The 20,253-nt window shown below is 41.1% G+C and overlaps 1 protein-coding gene across 2 annotated transcripts in view; it reads right to left on the bottom strand.

Annotated features, from left to right (window-relative positions):
* Positions 1-19,548, bottom strand: part of AGPAT5 (1-acylglycerol-3-phosphate O-acyltransferase 5) — a 60,716-nt gene extending 41,168 nt beyond the window's left edge. The window contains exons 1-4 of one of the 2 annotated variants that reach the window (XM_082306867.1): positions 19,120-19,203; positions 18,640-18,749; positions 2,088-2,157; positions 1,769-1,884 (exon numbers count right to left, since the gene is read on the bottom strand). In XM_082306867.1, the coding sequence (XP_082162993.1) occupies positions 1,769-1,864 (96 nt within the window). In that variant the 5' untranslated portion in view covers positions 1,865-1,884; positions 2,088-2,157; positions 18,640-18,749; positions 19,120-19,203. Of the gene's footprint in view, positions 1-1,768; positions 1,885-2,087; positions 2,158-18,639; positions 18,750-19,119 lie in introns of both variants that reach the window. The other variant, XM_082306866.1, reaches the window with a different exon arrangement.
* Between the last annotated feature and the right edge of the window lie 705 nt (positions 19,549-20,253).

Here is a 20,253-nt window from a genome sequence, read left to right on the forward strand (position 1 = left end):
AAAGCAGACATAAATCACAACCAATGTAATGACCACAGGCAAGGATAAAGAGCAAAATATTTCCATGCAGCAGACTGGTCGCTTTAGTAGAAGAAAAATGTAGAGAACCAGAGCCATTAGCGGGGACAGGCATTAGACAACAGAGAGTCCATTTTCTCCTAACTGATACCCTCAGTGAGGTATGACAGGGTGTGACAGTCTGTACTTATTTAGGGGACTGGGACAGCAAATCCACCAATAAAAAGAAATTGTGAACAGTTTTCTTATTTTCTCTGCAGCGTATTCTTTTCTAAACATAGTGATTTTAGAAGAAAGGATGGCAACCACCCATGTTCCAGCCTAGATTTAGAGCCTACTTGCTGTCTAAGGCACTCATCCAGAAGACAACAAACATTTTCAGCCATCAAGCTGAAAACATTGAACCTTGATCTCCCAGTATCTCAGGGGACACTCTTACATGCTGAAGAGACAGTAGGAACCTCAACCACTACCTGTGCTTTAAGATAAAATGGTGAGGCAGTTCACACCCTAGCGATGGGCATCTTATGTGACATGATCCAAGACTCTGAACCTCTGTTCAAATTAGGTACCTACACCCAAGCTAAAAGGCAACATCTGATTGCTGGGAAAGGCCCCTGTTTAAGGCACTTCCTATTCTTCAGCATATTAATTAGGCAGTTCATGGATCTGTACCTCTCCTCACCCAACACACTCTTAAGCCCAATCCAACCTACATTAGCTTCTTGGAGGCTGTCACGGATGAGTGGTTAGGCCGCTTAAACCTTGGCGAGACTCTAGAACAGTTACCCAAAACTTAATCCATTGCTATTCTAACAAGTAAGCACCCATCTAAATCCTGAGATAAATACTGTGAAGCCATTTCTGATCACCTAGCAAAACATACCAATACTTCCAAAAATATCACCCTCTACACTTTATTTCATTTGTATATAGAAACAGTCCTGCTTGCAGAAAAAGCAAAGAACAGACAGAGAGGATTTTAGGCAGGTAAAGCCGTCTACACTGTTATCCATCATTTTAGATTAAAGATCACATCCACTCAGTATGCTGGCTGTACAGTGACCACAGCCCACTGTTTCTTCAGTAACTGTATAATTTTGAGTCACACCAGTTTGAGTTCTCAAAGTAAAAGGAACAAGAGGAACATTATGCAGGAAGAGGAGAAAGTAAAAGGTAGTAACAGGAATACTGTTAGACGCAGGTTTTTGTTTAACTGAAGTCCAAAGAAAAACCATCAACACTTTAATGGAGGCTGGGATCTGCTTTTCCTCCACACTATACTAAGGTCCAAATTTCCTCTTTTATATTGTGCTAAAACCAAACAATTGACAAATAAATAAGTACACCACAGCAATGTCGATTTACTCCCAATTTGTAGCATGATTAAAAAAAAACCCCATACATAGAAAATAAAGTCTGTTTACACCTACTGCTAAGTGGGGTTTTGGATTGTAAAAAGAATAAAGTTCTAGAATATTCTGAAATGCTTCTAGCAGACTCTACGGTTTTAATTCTAGTAATAAACACCATCCATAAGAAGTATTCATTCAGAAAAGTAAACTGATTCTTTAATAACTCTCAACTAAGATACATATCTAACTACACTGAGTGAAACCAGGTATTTTCATGCTCAAATAAACAAGTGCCAGCTCAAAACTACATCTTCCCAGCATGTATGATAAACGGAAGGAAAGTACATCTTACAGATTTGACCCACAAACAGCAAGGAAAAAGTGAATGGACTTACCTGTGAAAAATACCACCCGTACAGCGGAAGCCATTTTAACCCATCTTTCAAGACATACCGGACATGCCCGAGAGCATTCTGCCTAATTGCCAGCATGTCCGCAATAATCCAATCAACTGCAAAGAGAAAAGCCCAAAATGTTTAGTTAAATTACTTTTCAATTGCCACTGATGAAACAAAAAGTGCATGTTGTACATAAAAATATCATTAAAGGTTTCTGAACTGGAAGTTCTTGCTTGTTAGGGCAAGGTTGGAAAGAGACAAGCAGATTTTTTAAATCTATAAAAGTTCTAAGACAAACAAACAAAAAAATACAAACCTGTACACTGATGATTTGATAAATATATTACATTTTCTTTATTTTTTGGCAAATCCCCGTAGATTATTACCTAAAAAGAACAAAAGGAATGTAGTATTACTTTATTATTTATTTTCATGGCATTAGGCAGTGATGAGATCCAATGCAGTAATTAGCTATTTACGAGGAAAACTGCCAGCAAGTTAGCACCATTAACAGAAAAACACCCCACCACTGCATCAGTACCCATCATGCATACAACTGACTTATCAACAAAGCAGTGAATATTAATTAATGAGAGCTTAAGAAAGCTATTCTGTTCTTGTGCCTCAGCCCTAGAACTGGATCCATGGAAGCTGACCTACATCCACAAAATCCCTATATCAATATAATTAAAGGTAAAGAGGAATCACAGATGTGTACAAAACCACCATTTAACTTTATATATCTAATGAATAAGACATACTTCAGTCAGACACTCGTTATCGTTCAATCTAAAGTGGTAAATTTTTCTGGATTACATCGAGAACAAAATCTCAACCATTTACCATGATTTTAACCATCAAGAATGAACCAAAAAGCATGAGGTTGAAGGGTGTCTTTAAATCAGTCTTCAGCTTCCAGCCAGCAGGTTTTGTTATGTTTTTTTCTCTCTTGCATTAAAGACACCCTTTAACTTTGTAGTTTCCTGCCCCTGAAAGTCAATTGCCTGCTAGCAAAATAACCTTCCGAGATCATGACTACAAAGCAAGATGCTGAAGCTGTAATCCAAGCCACCTTTTAAAATGGGTTAATTCAATTACTTTTAATTCAAATATAAAACAAGAAATTAATGAAACCATTTCAATTCTGAATTCAAGAATCCATGCAGCTCTTTAATTATCTTTAATAAATATTTTCATTATCTAATGAAGCTTAGTTTTTCCAACCTATATGTTCTAGGTAGCATGCTCATCTTGCTCTGCCAATACCAATGGCTGTACTCCTTGTTTCTAGAAGTTAGCTGTATTAAACCTACACTCTTCTTCAAAGTGCCTCCAGTCACCAAAAACCAAAGCGCTATTTGGAAGGTTTACCCACTTATTATCACCACTTCCCTAGTCTGGACCATCTGGGAATTTTATCAGGAAGATCTAACTATATTCAGATCTTGATTAATATCATTTAGTATGCCAAGTCTCGTACTGATCCTCACAGAAGGTCCCTATGAGCATCTCTGGAAAATATGCCCATCTCTCAGTTAACCTGTGATACCAGATGGGTAATGCCTTGTATTGTAATGGTAGGCAAAAACCCCACATAATGCTATATGTTTTGCATTCATGCTGTTCCTTCTTCTTTGAAATGCAATCAATTGCATTGTTGATCAAATTTTGCTTTCAAGGTAAGACACCAGATATTGGCAAACTGAGATATTCAGTAAATATGTGAACAAGAGGTCATCCAGCATACAGTAAAGAGAATATGACTTACATGAATTAATTTTTTTCAAAAAAAAAAAAAAGGTATGCACAATAAATTTTAACTGAACATTATTTGTAATAAGTCAATTGACAAGTATATTCTGAACAGCATCCAAGAAATTCAAACAAGATTTTGCTGTAGGAGTGATGTTCTCATTAAAGTTCCAGGAGAATTTATAACCTTACTGCTGACGCTCCAGGTACCCCACACTATTTAGTGCAAGGTAGCAGTCAGAGGGTCTGATCTTACAGTTCAGGTGCAACAATTCCACTGAAATAAAAAATTATCTTCCTACTGTCTCTTATGGAGTTAAAGTTTCATTTTTTAAGATTACACTTTTCCAGCAGTGTTACGCACTAGGTCCATAAATACTGTTTTCTCTAATTTCAAGTTAAGATTCCACGATGCAGTTTCTGGCAAAGACTGTTTTAGAGGAAGGGAAAAGGCCCAATACAACAAATCACTAATCCAGAAGGTCCTGAATGCTATCTGTGGTTTTTTTTTTTTTTTTTTAAATGTAAGAAAATAAGAGCAAGAGGAAAACAACATCTGCCCTTGACACCGTAAGAGCTGCCCCACACAAGAAATAGGGTTCGAAATATACAATTTATAACTTCAACTTGTAAAAATTTCCACTTTAATGTACGAAGTCAAAATCTCAGTGTAATCAGACCCACAATTCAAAGCATTCACTTGTGACTATTGCATAAGTAAAAACAAATATAACGGCTCATTCCCTTAAAAAAAAAAAGTATGATTGTGCCTGCCAAATATAACAGTTAATCTGTATTATTTTTTGTTTCAATAAGATTGGATCTAGTTCACTTTTTAATCCCAGAGGAACACCCGCTCATTGTTACTGTAAGCAATTTCTATGTACAAGTTACATGTGTTTACACGTAATGGACCAAAATTTTTTACTCATGATAAAACACATAGCCATACTGTTGTACAGAACTAAAACAAAACAAAAAAACTCTTTTCCTATTTATAATTAGTTCTCATTAAACACAAAAAACCCTAGATATTTTATTTCAAAGCAAAGGAAGGAGTGAGAAAATCTGGAAACTCTATTTTGTTCGCTCAGATGGCTCAGCCTAAGAGGATGCAACAGCTTTAACTGCAGCATCATTCACTTCAGCACTGCCCATTTCAGTAATCTCAAGAAAAGGCTTATACAGTTCACGAAAGGCCAGCAAACAGCTCTTCAGGTATTAGACATTCACAGCTAGGAACTCAGAGCTACAAACTTACGATACAACTGTTATTACAACCAGATAAGAACGGCAACTTCCAACCTGCATTCTCTAAAAGCTTCCTCAGATTTCACAGCAGACACCTGCTCTGTGGGCAGCCACACAGCTCTCCTTCTGAGAACAAAGCATTTTTGCTTTATTGCTGTGTTTCTGGAAGTTTTCATAGACCCTACACAACAGAGGGCTAACAGTTAAGAGCTTTGAATCCCGCAGAAATGTTGCCTTTTTCCCTTTGAGATGATGTCTGAAGAATTCACCTGCTTGTGGATAAGGAGGGGAAGAGTCCCCTCAAGGCAAGCCTTCAATTTCTGGCAATCTGATGCTTTTAAGTGAACCAGAGCACCTGATGTGTATTACAGCTGCAGAAGGAAATGATAAGAGTACTCTTCTTTATGGTCTCCAGAAAACCTCTGACTCCCTGCTGGTTTTTGTAGCTAACTTTGCAGAACTCCCTGCTGCAGAGACTGCGCAGCCTCTGGCTCCTTCTTAGTCTGCTGGTGCAGAAGAGATCTGGGGACCACAGTGAAGGCAAGGACTTGAGTGATTTACCAGGGACAGCAATGCAGAAACAAGTGTGTACAGTGCCAGGTTGTGTGCATGCCCCTTTTGAAGCAACCTGAAAAGATCAGAGTAGCTAAGAGACTCCTAGTTCTCCTCAAAAGAACAGCGCGTTCCCGGGGCCTGCAGAGCACCCGGGGGGTGGTCTTCCCCTCTGCAGGGCACTCACTAGCCAGCACCAGGGAAGCGGTGCAGGACATACTTGGGAGGCAATTTTCAGTTTCAGAAGCTAACGGATCTGGTGTTTCAGATATTTCATGCACAGCTCTCCAAATGCCGCAGTATGCACACATTCTACCTATGGATCAGCTTGAAAGACTGAGAAGATAAATGTCCTGTCTGCCACAATGAAGTGAGAAACCTATTCATTTGAATAGGTGCTGCCTTGTTAAAAATAAAAAAAAAGCACAATGAAATCAAGCAAAGAAAACAAGTTAAAAGGAGGAGCAACACAGCAAGCCAAAGTAAGCAGAGATTTGAGGGAAAATATTAAAAATGCAGATTTACAGCCTAACACTGCAAACATTGCTTGGGTACAGAACATTAAAGTGTGCTTTTAGCCATGTTTTGGTTGTTTCACAGCCCAGTTCACAACAATGGGTAATATGGTTACTGTTAATATGGGTCTTTCAAATCTGCTTACATAGCAGTGCTGTCAAACTCGATTCAGTGAGGTCTCAAATAAAGGAGACTGAAGGCTAACACATTCCCTTCTGTGGAAGATTCCCTTTCCTGGATGCCATACAACAAGCCGTTCACACGCTCAGCGGGCACAAGACACACCGCAAAGCGTCGTGGCCAGAGGAAGCTCTGATTCAGTGGCAGGAGGTTACAACAAGTTGTCCTGATGGAAGAATTTACTAATTCAGTGACAGGCTGATCTAGCCATGCAAATGGCAGCTCCTGGGTGATCTGACGACACCAGTTTCAGCTTCCTTCGCAGCCTCTGCTTCTTCCAGTGCAACATATACAACTACAGCTGCGCTACCGTGGTAGGCCACGTAGCTATGTAAAACAGTCCTGCACAGCAGCCACCCCTGAGTAACTCATAATTTGCATAGGGTTTCACTGCAACAAGGTGGACACTCCCAATTCAGAATTTTATTTCTTGCTTACGAAATCTGCACATACCAAAGAAAATTAAATAGATCATTTAATCGCATACTAGCTACATCAGCTCAGTAAACAGGGCCGTGACAAAAATAACTCAAGACATAAAAGTAATCACTCTATCAGAAGACCTGCTTGCAGGTCAACTGGTGACTACATCAAACTCCTAGCAAAGAGATTACCTTAATATGATAATTGGATGTGGCTGATAATGGGAGCAGTTCAGGAGCTGACCTGCAAGCAGATCTGGCACTTCTGCTTCAGTGGCAGTAAGGTAACACAGCTGGTTATTGGTGGTAAAAACTCAGTCCATCTCATCTGATGTCCTATCACATGTCTACCAGCACACTCACTCTTGGTTCCTCAGACTTCTTAACTCTCCTCCCTTCTCTAGTCAAAGAAACCAGGTGTGAATTGCAGAATGATGCTCCTTTCTTTGCTGTTACTTCAATAAAACCGCTGTGCACTGGGGCACTTCACGGAGAAGGTGGAGCATTCTGATCAGCAAAATGCCAGCTTCAAGCACAGGCAATAGCAACTGGAAAGAAGGATAAAAGCAGTAGGATAACAGCAGGAGAACTTTCCTTCCCTCTCCTGGAGGAAGAGAGGAGAAACAGAACATTCAAGTCATCAACACTTCACTTAAAAACAAGCATACAAACTTCATCTGCTCAGCTGTGCTATCCTCACAACACGCACTTCTCTCCATTTTGCTCTTTCTTCCTGACTACTTTTGTAACTGGGATTGCATGCTCTGTGGGACAAGAGCGTCTTTGTTAGCTGGGCACTACTACAACGTGAGTGCTTATTAAAATAAATACTATCCTAGGATGTATTTCTCATCTGTTTGTTAAAAAGTCTGGATATAATTTTGTGGTGTAAGGGTGGAGCTTGCATCAACAAACCACCAAAAGCAACCACCAGATACGGCTTCTGAAGTCAACGTGTAACCCTGTGCAAGCTGCCTTCTGCAGCATTGCTGCAGGCATCTCATGGGAAGTTGTTTAAATTCTCTCTTAGTCTGAAAACCTGCCTGATGACACAACCAGTCCTTTGAGCTTCTGGAGAGAGTACCCCAGATCACAGGATCTATTTACCCTGTTTGACAAGAAGCAGGGTCAAGACAGGATACATACAAATAGGGAACTTGTACTTGGTGCTGACAAATTTCTCAGGTTTTCAGACGTCCTACTATAAGGATTTTCAATGTTTATTTTTCTTCACAGAAGATAGAGAAGCACTTTTATTCGCATTTAACAGACATTGGTTTCACTTGCCTACAGCATAAAGAATATGAATAGGACAGAAGGAGAAAGGACTTTCATGTTTTAGTTTTTAGTTGCTTTTTCTCTGGATCTGGAAAAAAATGTATACCTTTAAGGATCATTTTTCTAAAAATACCTTTAGGTCACATACAGTTCTTAGGTAATGGTCATATTATTGCTACACCTCATAACCTCTTTAGTTAAAGAGACTATCTGCTCAACACATAATTGCACAAGTCTGAATTCTCCTGCTCAGGCTCAGCATCAAACCATAAAATCACAATGCAATCCATTTTATTGAAGCAGACAGTTCACTCAAATATTCTGCAGCTATGTATTTTACTGGGGTTCAGTGAAGAAAACCATTGCCAAGAGACTGAGCTCTGGGGACTATTGAGAAGATTCCTATATGTGATTCAATTTTTTTTTAAATCACTTGATTGAACAAGAAAGCAGAGAACTTCAATAAATACAGTTACTGGCACTTTATTTCCTTATTGTAAGACTATGTTAGCAACATACACGGATTATGCAGGACTGAATCATACCATCTGATGTTAAGTATGAAGTCTGTGAGTTTTTGCTTTCCTACTAGCTTTGAGTCTTATGGTCTAAATTGACAAACCGGTATGTTTGGTTTGTTTTTTTTTTTTTTTTTTTTTTTTTTACACGAGTGGTTATGCCAGCTACATGTATAGAAGTAGTCTAGTTCTGATGCTGAATGTAAAGGCTTTACAGTTTCTCAGCTGAATTAAAGATAACTGACCTCTGAATTCTGGGAAAGCTCCTTCTGGAAGAATCAGAATCAATAAAATCTTAAAGGAAATGCAGTTACCTTATGAGCTAATGAAAACATATTAATATTCACAACAAAATTTATAATATCTATGTCAGTAAAAATACAGCTTTAGAGTCTTTTATTCTCTGCATATTTGACTACTTTGTATTTCAGCATAAAAAAGACTTGCAAATATTTAGGCTATAAGGAATTAGTTGCCTAATTTTCTAGACTTTCATAAAGAACTAAATAATTTTCACTGCAGGCAGGTTGTCTGAAGAAAAATCTTGATAGTTTTACTGCCATCAGCTTATGGAAGGAAATCAAATAAAGAGCAATAACTACCACACTTATTTTAGAGCAAAAGCTGAAAGAGTTTCATACAGAGAAAAGTTAACTAAAAAGTATATACTGAGAACATCTAGTTACAGCAGCAGGCTAAATGATGCCAACATTCCCTGTTATTCTGAATACTCTTAACAGGGTGACTGTAATTCTAAGAAAAAACCATAAAGCCCTCACAATCTTGTAAAAGGAATGAGACACTTGTCAACAGATGAGCAATATGTGTTTAACCAGACTAGTTTTGTTTTCAGTGCCCACCTGCGTGCAGCTTTCACAGATGCTGCAGGGAGCACCGAGTTCTGAAGGACTTAATCCTACAGCAGCATTATGCAACTTTCCTTACAGTCCTCCCCAAAGCCTCAGATGGTGATTTAGAGCAGAACATTACAAACCACTTTATTCCCAACAGTCTAACATTACCTAGATAGTGATGTGTATAGTTTCGCAACATCTCATTCAAAGGGTGATTCAGGTGATAATTATTGTTTAGAGGAGGGACACATGGAAGAGCAAAGAAGTTCTGGGAAACATCCATAGTAACTTGAATATGCAATCTGAGCAAAAGGTTAATTTCAGAGAAAATAAGTTGCTGCAATACCAAGTATGTTGGGGCAATTTCAGTTAGTTTATGCTTATTTAAACAATAGCACCAGACTAGATTCACCAAAACCACTCCAGTGATTACCCAAGGCACATCAACCAGAAGCAGGAGCTCTTGGCTTCTGGGGGAGCTCAGTGCTGCAGAAGTGGACTCACAAAATCTGCAATACTGAGCCTGCCAGCCTTGAATTGCCAGAATCTAGCCCACTGAAAGCAGATGCAGATCCTATCCTGCCCTAATATGCTGCTCACTGCTGTTAGAAGGTACATCTATGGAGGGGGGATTCTCTCTTCTGAAAACAAACTGCTAAATCATCTTTTTCAAAGAAGAGGTGGGAATATGCATATGTAGAGACAACTGAACTGATGCATCCTGTAAGTTGAGTTTGTGCTCTAACTCATTAAGTTAGAGAGCTACCATAGTTTATTCTCTTTTGGGTTTTGTTTGTTTGTTTGTTTAAATAGGGAAGGAAAAAAAAAAAAAAAAAGAGCTACAACTTTTTTTGAGGTCCCCAGTCCTGCCCGCATATGTTAAATATCATTTGATAGTACCTATAGATTCAGGAGCTTTGCTTCTGGATCCCGATCACGGCTATACATGGGCTGGGAACTTTGCTTTAAGTGTACACAATTACTTCATTCCTGCCTGGACTCCTTAGCTATCTGAGGAACCTTAAAAAAAAAAAAAAAAAAGGCATCTGTATAACTGTTTCAGTCTTGGTGACAGAAAAAAGCAGGACTTATCATGAACATAACTTTAAGATTTTGGCATCTAAATTCTGAAAAAAAACCTATTTTCAGTGCCTAAGTAATTTACTGAATCTTTCTGCAAATGACTTGCTTTTGATTGCAGTGCAGTTCTATGGTGTAGACCATGGAGTGGCCCACAGTTATCATCAGTGACCACTTGGGAAAGTCAAAGTTAGAGCATCTAAATAACTTTTTTCATAAATCACCAGTAATTACGTTTTTTTAAACAAGTACTGCACATATTTCAAATATATATAGCACAAGTGAAAGGAGATTATTTATAAGCTGAGATTTCAACAGGAGGGTTTTTCTGAACATCTGGCATCTTTGTATTACGCAAAACCTGAACATGCCTTCCAGCACAAGAGTGGAAGTGTTCCGCCTGTTTCATTGGGAGAGAAATAGTCTCCCTTGTAAGCCTTTGGCACCTCTGAAGATTTCTTCCCACAAATTTTTGTAATTTCCTTAAAAGAAAGGAAAAAGTGACCCACATTTAATGTAGCTATTGTTTACTTTATTACTCTTCTGTAGTGGAAAATACATAACGTCCATGTCCCATCCCGTCCATCGCCTCCAAAACAGTCATTATAGTGCCTTGGTACATTAAGCACACTCTGGAAATGTTATCCTTTGTGCACCTCACACCAGCCAGAAGCAGGAAACCTCGTGGCAGTCTGCAGTTCCACTATCTAGGGCTCGTTATAATAGGAACCTGCTTCTAAATGCCAAGGACTCCAAGGAGGAGTTGATTGTATCTTTATTTGTAATACTGGTACAAGCGTTTGTAGCAAGGACAGACAGAACTGGGTATGAAGTTACCCATGAGTCGACATGCATGGGAAGGGGATGATTAAGAAACCTCTATGTCTTCTGCTTGTGCTGTGGAGTAAGATTTTTGAAAGCTCCTCCACACATCATTTTCAGTAAGTATTCAGAATTTAAGCACTACAGACTTTCAAATTGAGGCAAAGGAATCATTACACAGCAAAAGAGAACATGCAAGCAGGTATCTGAGCTAGCTGCGACTAATCTGGCTCCAGACCTGAACATAGTAAACTTGAATCAGCCTCAAAAAATAGCCACTGCTAAAATCACTCTGATATCTGCACACCACCACAGTGTGTGAATGAGCGTGTTCACCTGCAGCTTGCTCGGGACTGTGCACTATGTTTGCTTACGCAAAAAGAAACATGCATGCCCTCAGATTCCCAAGTAGCATGACAAAATGGGACAGGATAACTCTTCAAGTCAATCCATAAGTTCCAGAAAATTACTGCAACTAGCGCAATACAGTTCAAAGTCATCCAAAATAATTATTTTTCTTCACCTCTAGTTATGTGCTCAAATACAGATTCGACCGAATCATGGGTAGCTAATTTTACATTTAAAAATCAAACTAGCATAAACTGTATGATTTCCTATTCCCACACTGAGGAGCTAGTTATAACAGGGAAGATGACAAGTAATATGTGACAGAAATGAAATGAACAAAAGAAGAAAATAGTTTCCCTGTTTTTTTATCCCAAATGTCTTCACAGCATGAATTCAAACTGACAGAACAAAGATTAAAGAGTATTTTTCCCCTGAGAAGATATGCTTCCTCATAATTGTAATGTCAAAATCCCTGACATCTGAGCCTACTTCATCTAACACAACTAAAACTGAGGAAAAAAAGTATACCCTGTAAGCCTGAGGTAAATAGTTTGAAATAATTGGAGTCAAATGTTTAACTATGAATAGAATCTTCTCTTAACAAGAACAGTGTCTGATGGTAGAGTACCAGGAGAAAAAACTTCTCAATTAACTATCATCCTTACATAAAGTATCTGGACACGTTATGTAAGCAGAAGGAAAGGGCATGGAAGAGCACTGTAAAACTCCATGGCCCAGCATCTACTAAAACACAGTCAAATGCAAAGAGGAAGGTGTATAAAGCTCATGCAGGTTTAAAAAAAAAAAAAAAGGTGGCATTTAAAAAAGTGACAAATACCGTTTCTATTTTCAAATGTAACAAATTATGCAAAATCGGGACAATTTATATTAAGAACTGAATATACTAAAAATCTTAAGATATTAAAAATAAAATAGATTTAAACAGAAAATTTTAAAATGAAACTATGAGATTGTAAAACTTACTGGCCAAATACTTGGAATCAGAACTTTTAAGCGCATTCAAACCTGCCCTTTCACTCCTTAGCTTTTCCTACCTGACAAATACTTTACTTTTTAGGATTTTCATAAATGTATGTAGCTAACTTTAAAATATAAACATACATATTAGTTTTAAATTGCAGACTGTATTAGATAAGGCTGATATAAAATTCAGATTCAGTTGTGACTTGCCAATGAGAAAACGTACGCTAGGCGAATCTCCACACAAATCTTCTAATTTACGAACCCAAACAGCAGTTTTGGTTCAGGCAGCTGATACCTGATTTCTAAAAATGCTCTCAGTTTTAATTTATTTATTTTATTTTTCATATATCACGCAGGAGGCGGGGGATGATCAAGACCAGCACCGAATGTGGAATCTCCCCATACTGAATACTTTCCAGATTGCCCCGGAGCCAAATCTGCAGCACACCAGAACTCTAGTTGATATCCCAACAAACTGGAGTCATGAAGGACTTCATTTTCACCTTCAGAACGATAGCCAAAGGGAGACAGAACAAAAATTAAGATATATGCAAATATATCTTTTGCAATATCTAAAAAAGAAAGAGCGCAAAGCTTACATACCTAATGTATCTATTTTTGCTGCCTCACACCACAGTTGAACGTAAGAGTCTAAAATTAGGCATCCATCTCAATGTGAAAGCCACATCCCTCAGGCTTAGCAGGTATCACTAATTTCTGCTACAATAACCTACAGGACTTTTTGGTATGCTATAAAAGACATATACCTGGAGACAGCTGCGTCCTGAAATCTCTAATGAGATGAACCAGGGTAAACCATCTTCATGGAGCTAGTATCACAGCAGAAAAATTTCACTGGATTTCTTTCAGAAGTTAACCACACAAAAGTGATTCACTTCACTACGTTCTCCAGTTTCTTTTCAATCTTTGCACTGCACCAATCCCCACATTTCTATCACTCCCCCAAGACCTTTATTTCGTTATTTCTACCATCGCAAATAAATGACAAGGTATGATTATCTTAACCTTGCAACATGCCTCACAACAGCTAACATAGTTTTGCAAAGCAGCAACACAAGCAGGTGCTAACAGGAGTTGCTGCTGCAAGCTCCATGGAATAAACTAGGAAAGCGCAAGCCCTTGGAGGCTGCTTGGCTACCACCTGAGCTTGGAGGTTTGCCTTGCTTGCAGCTCTGCGCCTTCCCGCTCAGCTCCCACGCCGTCCCAGTACTCTCCCACTCCTGAACTGCCAGACTGGGAGGAGAGCTCAGGGAACTCAAGCACAGGTTTGTAAAACCAGGCTCATGCCAAAATACAATTGCCAGCACTTTCTTTCCAAACAGAACTGGAGAACAGTGAAAAGTGATGTCTCCTTTTGACCTTCCGGTTATGGTATTTGCCCAGGACATGGGTCCTCATCTCGAGAGGAGTCAGACGCTGTCACCCACATCTACCGACAGAAAGCCGTTAGAAGATGAACCTTCACCCTGCCTTGATGAAGCCCGGTTATGATGCCTCCCTCACTGCGGAGAGGGAAGAACCAGGTTCCTAAGGGATGACAACCCACCTCACCAACAGCAAGCAGAAGCACCTCCCTGACATCAGTACGCTGCAACTTGGCCATTAGACTTGCGCTGCCTCTTTTGCTTCCCACCTCCACCTTAGGCTGTCCCAAATTACCTGTTGGATGGCTGAAGAGCTTCAAAAGGGAAAGCAGGGAGTAAGTAAACATAACCTTGTCTGGGAAGGCTGCTGTCCTGGGAATAGAGATGGGCACAGACCTCGCAACCCTCACTTCCAATGCAAATTGGCCAATAGCCAGAAGACTAAGCATCCATCCCAAGCTCAGACACCAAGCTCTCCTCACAGATTTCCTAGGAAGCCAAGACATGAAACACAACCCAAGTCCTACTCCACCGGAAAGTATCGTCAAGAGTTCAGCAGCACAGTGTCTCTGCAAAGTTTTAATGTGTTCTAATCCCAAGTAGTTTTCAACCTTTTTGAGACACAGCAAGTCCAAACTTGAATACCGATCCAGAAAGCACACTGCATTGTTAAACAGAGATCTCTCGTATTTTCTAAAATAATTGCTAGAAATACTACAGCTCTGCTAAACAACACTGAGGTAGCATCTGATTCTCACAGGCCTTCCAGAGTCCTGTAATGACAATGAAAACCAGAATTTCAGAGTGCCTTTAATGAAAGCACCACTTCCAAAAACTCCTATTCAGCAGGAAGCAGGGTAGGGAAGAGAGCTAACACAAGCACTGAACAAAATCCATGCACATTAATTCAGTCATGGGTTTTATTCAATTGTCAAAACCTTTCAGATGGAAAATGATCCTTTAGGAAGCAGTCCGAGTGATGATTTCTTTATTATTTCTTCACCGCCACTCAATACAAAATATCAAACACAATTACAACAAAAAAAAGTTGAAGAACATTTAGTCCTCATCTGATCTGAAACATGTGCACAAACACAATAGGCATTAATTTCATCACCCTGACAGCAACTGGGATAAGATGCTAAGGGTCACAGAGAGATGACAGCATTCATCATATTGAATTACTAGTCCTTTCAGCCCTTCAAACGTCCTAATCATAGGTATATTTGCAGTCATTTTGGTTTTCACATTCTATGGTAAGATGCAACTGTTTATTGTCTGTATGAAATGCAAGAGACCAGACTTCCCTAAGAGAGTAAAGACAAAAGCAGTAACACAACTGCCGTTCACAGGCCACTTGGTGATTTAGAAACCTGGGGACAAATCTACTATTAGCATAAGCAAATGCAAGTCCTCCAAAGCACTTGAATTGCACCTGTTTGTGTCAGTGACTGCTTCGGCTTGTCACTGATAAAATTAACATCCTTTGCTCTCTAAGACTTACTGCTCACTTTACATAGAGTAAAGTGAGGGGTTTTTTTTCATCTCGTACATACTCTTCCTAGAACAGAGTACTGTAGCACCTCTGCAGCTTACAGCAGGACAGGTGGGAACCAAGACAACCGCATTTGCATCTAAAGCAACACAGGGCCAAAGCAGGGCCATTTGCTCTATGCCACTTTCCAACAGACCGCATTTACAGATTTTCATTGCTATGAGTTTATAATCCTGGAGATTGTTGAAGGGCACTGTCATAATGCCATGTATAGATTAATTTTATATATTTATAGCTCCTTAATAAAATTCATTGATATCTGCTAAACTGCAACTGCACTGACAAACTTACACAGCATTATAGGATTTCACTTAATAGTCATACTGGTTTTGCCCAGTTTACCTCATTTACAGGATTGGTATGTTCTGGGTTGCTTTTTGTGCTCTAAATGCTGGTTCTTCAATTTTCTACAACCCACTCTTGCATGACATTCAGCAAAAGGGCTATTTTTGGCAATTCAGTAACAGAATTCTAATATTATTGGAAAATCTAAACTGATTCCATCTTAGCTCAAGTTCTCTTAGGCTTTGTAAAACAATCATTTTGGTGGGAAAAAAAAACCCACCAGGTCTGACCCAAAACTTAAAAAGGGAAAGTATTTACAGTATGAGAAAGAAACTTCTACAGTTACTTCATGAGCCACTCTCTGGAACATAAATACTCAGTAAGAGTTCACAGCAATTATAGCTCTGTAATTATTTTAGTTCTCAAGTCAAATACTTAAGAGAAAGGGAATTATTAGTCTTTCAAGATTTTCTGTCATGCAGTTCAGGTTATCACCTTATTTAGTTACATTTCACAACTGAAAAGCATTTACTACAGAGATAAAATGCCTTCCTAGCATGAACTAGAGTTTTTGTTTTAATAAACTTCGCTAAAAACATTCAAGTCAAGGAGAATAAAAAAAAAGAAGAAAAATACGTTTGTGCATATGGTCGTGAGGGGGAGACTGATTTGGATACTTGATGGACTAACAGAAGATGATCCACAGAAGCATCACTTCCTGATAGATAAATAAATAAAAAATAAATATCAAGATACACTAGTATTTCATTCAGTCAAAAAATAATCTATGTTTATGATCCAAACCAATTTTATTCTATTAAGGCCCCACTCACATTATTGGGAATTTCAGCAAAACTATTATTTTAAGATCAGACATCTCAAATATTCACAACTGCCTTGGAGCATTATCGCCTTGAAAAAACACGACTACTCTAAGCGTAATAAAACAAAGAATGCTAAACAGGACATAAAAACTTTTTATATAGAGTAAGACAACAGCAGTGCTAAGAAAAAGTCAGTTAAGGCTTTGATTCAGTAAGTCACTTAAGCACCTGTATAATCCTAATGACTTCAGTGAGACTACACAAGAAGTTCCAGTATTCTGATGGATGAGGTTGTTGGCCTCTCATTTATCCAGTTAGAAAAAAATACCGCAACACACTTTAATTGATTGAATAAACTAATAAACGTGAAAGAAATGCTGAATTCCTCCCTCCAATAGCTATTACAATGCCTTAACATTGGTAAAGCCCCACAGCTGCCTTTATGAGGCCATGCAAGTTAATATTCTTGCATTGTGTTTTAGGATTAAGTTTAATGATGCTACACTTCTGCATCTAATTACATGCCCTAAAACGGCCAATTCACAGTAGCTCTCAGGTTACCATCCCAATCTCAAACACTCAGGCACATGCTTAACTTTCCACTGTGAGTTTCAAGTTAAGCATGTTTAGTGTTTGCAAGAGTAGGTCTGAAAGGACACCCTGTTTCTCCTCCTTAAACAAATGAGCGATATCTTCCAGTTAAACGATACATGAATTTTAAGGGTTCTACCTCTTACCTCTCTACATATGTACCATATTTTCCAAGTTTTTATTTACCTTTCAGTCCCAGTTACCATTTTACTTATCCTATGACATGTGCTACATTGGTTTTGTGGGTTCTCTTCTTTGTTAGCCTTTATTTCAGCTTCGCATATATCATCTCTTCTTCTCTTAGCATCATCTGTTGCTCACTGTGACAAAGCATCTCTATTTTAATATTGACCTAAGTGATCACATGTACTGTCTCCCACCATTTTTTTTGTGTGGATAAAGTTTTATCAGTGCAATAAAAGAAAATAGAGGTCAACAGACAATGGCTGCCTTTTTGTTTCTTTTAGTTAGCATTTTCCTTTCCATACCTTTATGTCACAGGCATTTTTTTGATAAAAGTTCTTATCAAAAGCTCAAAGTGGTTGCTACTCTGGGCACACTATTTTTAGGACATTTGAGTAATTTTTCTGTGACAATTTATATCTTGATTTTTAGCTCTCATTCTTAGAACGGGTTGAATTAAACTATTATACTGCTGCTTTCAGCAGCTAATGACCAAGGTGTGTTACTACACATCGATACCTGCATTAAAGATGCTACATAAAAAGGCAGATAAAACAGTAAGTACTTATTCTGTGAACTACCACTCCTTCTTCCTTTTTTTTTTTTTTAAAAAGATATGTAAATCACTAATTTTGGACTGATTTGGACGAGGCGCAAGGGTGAAGTTACATGAGTTACAAGCTGAATCAAAACCTAATTACCACTAAAAGATCTCACTTCTAGTCTGTATCTGTTCTATTCACCCTGATTCACATCTGTTCTATTCACACCTGAACTGTGCAATTCTTCTATCTTTAGCTGGTTTGGGGGGTTTCCATGAGAGCTGATATGAAGTGAGGCCTACAACTGCAGCTCAGGAGTGGAAATCAGGGGAGACCTAGCATGATTTTGAAATAAATGCTTCATAAGAGAGTGGACAAATGCTTTAGCTGGAAATAGGAAGAAGGGCCTATTTCTACCAGCTCTGTCACCTGCCAATCAACACGTAAGCACTTGTTATTCTTTACTCTAAAGCACCTACAGCTGACATGACACAAACTTCAAACACACTTCTGTATATTCAGACAACTTTGAAAGTCAAGTTTAGGCACAGTAAGCACCTGCCATTTATGTAATTATTTTTTGCATGTAGAATTAAAAGTTTCCTTATTTACTTCCAAATTGCAGACAAATACGTAGCCTTTCAAGCATTTAACGCTTTGTGAGATAAGCGAAGTATTATTATTTGAACGCAAATACCGCTCTGGTCACGCAAGAGAGGCCTCCAATTCCAACTTATTAACCTGAAACCTTGGACTTCAGTTTCTGAGATACTGAATAACCACAACCCATGGCTGATCCAAAATTTAAGGGCCCAAGACTGACAGTGGGTAGACTGCATGAGAACGGAGCTGCTGCAATAATTTAAAGGTTAAGTAATCTATTTATTAAAGACTCGTAGGTGCATTAAGTACAATTACAGCTGATTATAGTTTTCTTGTCTACTACCAATACTACAGATGTGCAACACAGGCCAGAGGGTTCAAGTGTGCAAAGGAGGCTGCCATTCGAGTGCTGACAGAGCACGACCGCTGTCGCATCCCTTCCGTTTTCCCGACCTGCAAAACGAACACAGCACCAATTCTCCGTCAACAGCATCACCAGAGGAGCAACTGCGGCTGCGAAGGCAGGCTGTCCTCTGCGGATCCGGAGCCCCCGCCGGCACCGGGGAGAGGCCGCAGCCCGCACCCTCCTGCCCGCCGGCCTCACATGGCGGCGGGCGGGCCCTGCCAGGCGAGCCGCCTCCCGCCCGCCCCAGCGGCCTGAGGGGAGGCAAAGCGGGGCAGGCGCCGGCCGGGAGGCGAGCCGAGAGCCCGCGGCCGGCATCACCGACGGCCGCTCCCCACCGGCTGCCGGCTCCCGGGGGGCCGCCGGGCCGGAGCCCCCCTGCCCTGCCCTGCCCTGCCCTGCTCTCCCGGCCCGGCTCACCTGCACGCCCGTGTAGTTCTCGAAGAAGAAGAGCACCATGCTCTGGTAGATGGTGTAGAGGCGGTCGTCCACCTCGCGGTAGAAGCGGGCGGGCAGCAGGGCGGAGAGCAGGCGCCAGGCGCCCCAGGCCAGCACGTAGGTGGGCGCCGTGCCCATCATGACGGCGGCGGGCAGGACGTAGCGCATGGAGTAGGTGTGCAACACCAGCGACAGCAGCATCTTCCCGCTGCTCCCCGGCCTCACCGGGACACCCACATGGGCGGCGCGCTCACTCACAGCCCGGCAGCCCCGCCGACCGCATCGCCCGCCGCGCCGGGCAGACCCGCCAGGCGGGCGGGGAAGCAGCAGCGGCGGCCGCCGGCAGGGAGGGAGGCGCGGGAGCGGGCACCGGCACCGGCCCCGGCTCACGGCTCTCCCCGCGCCGCCTCCGCCACCATATTGCCCGGCCGGAGGAGGGGCCGCGCCGGCAGGAAGGCGGCCCCGCGCGCCTGCGGGGGACTTCCGGGATGGGCGGGCGGTGCCGCGGCCCCGCCTCGGCCGCGGCCTGAGGGGACGGGGGCCGGCCCAGCCGCCCGCGGGGGTCCCCGCCAGCAGTGCCCGGCCCCGGCCCCGGCCCCGGCCCTCCCCGCTCGGCCCCGGCAGGCAGTGAGTGGCTACAGCGGCCCTCTGGGGCGGGGGGTGCCGGGCTGCTCCCGCATGGCGTGGTGGAGAGCTGCTTGGCACCATGTGAAACGAGGCACCCGCGCTTATAATTGATGAGCTGTAATCAGCATTAATTTTAACCTAGCATAGCATAAGTTAGAAGAAAACTTACTCCCCCCCCTTCTGCCGTGAGTCCAAAGTGGAGCACTCAGAAAATTGTGCTTATTGCTGTCGGCAGCTACCACCCCAGCGATGGCTGGGTTTGTACGCGTTTTGTGCTTCCCAGTCCGCCTTTTGACTCCTGCAGGTTCCCACAAAAGCAGGCAGCTGCCCGCCTGGCACCCGCTCCTCTCTGGCTCCCAGTAACCTGGCGAGAGCAGCAGCCAGATGCACCAGCTGCTTTTGAAGAAAATGCAGTAAGTCTTGAAGAAAACAACAGCGTAATAACCTCCCCGGAGAGGGAGTTTCTTAATAAGCCGTAGCGCATAGTGA

Source organism: Platalea leucorodia (assembly GCF_965183815.1).
Source record: "Platalea leucorodia genome assembly, chromosome: 3".
Taxonomy (NCBI): Eukaryota; Metazoa; Chordata; class Aves; order Pelecaniformes; family Threskiornithidae; genus Platalea; species Platalea leucorodia.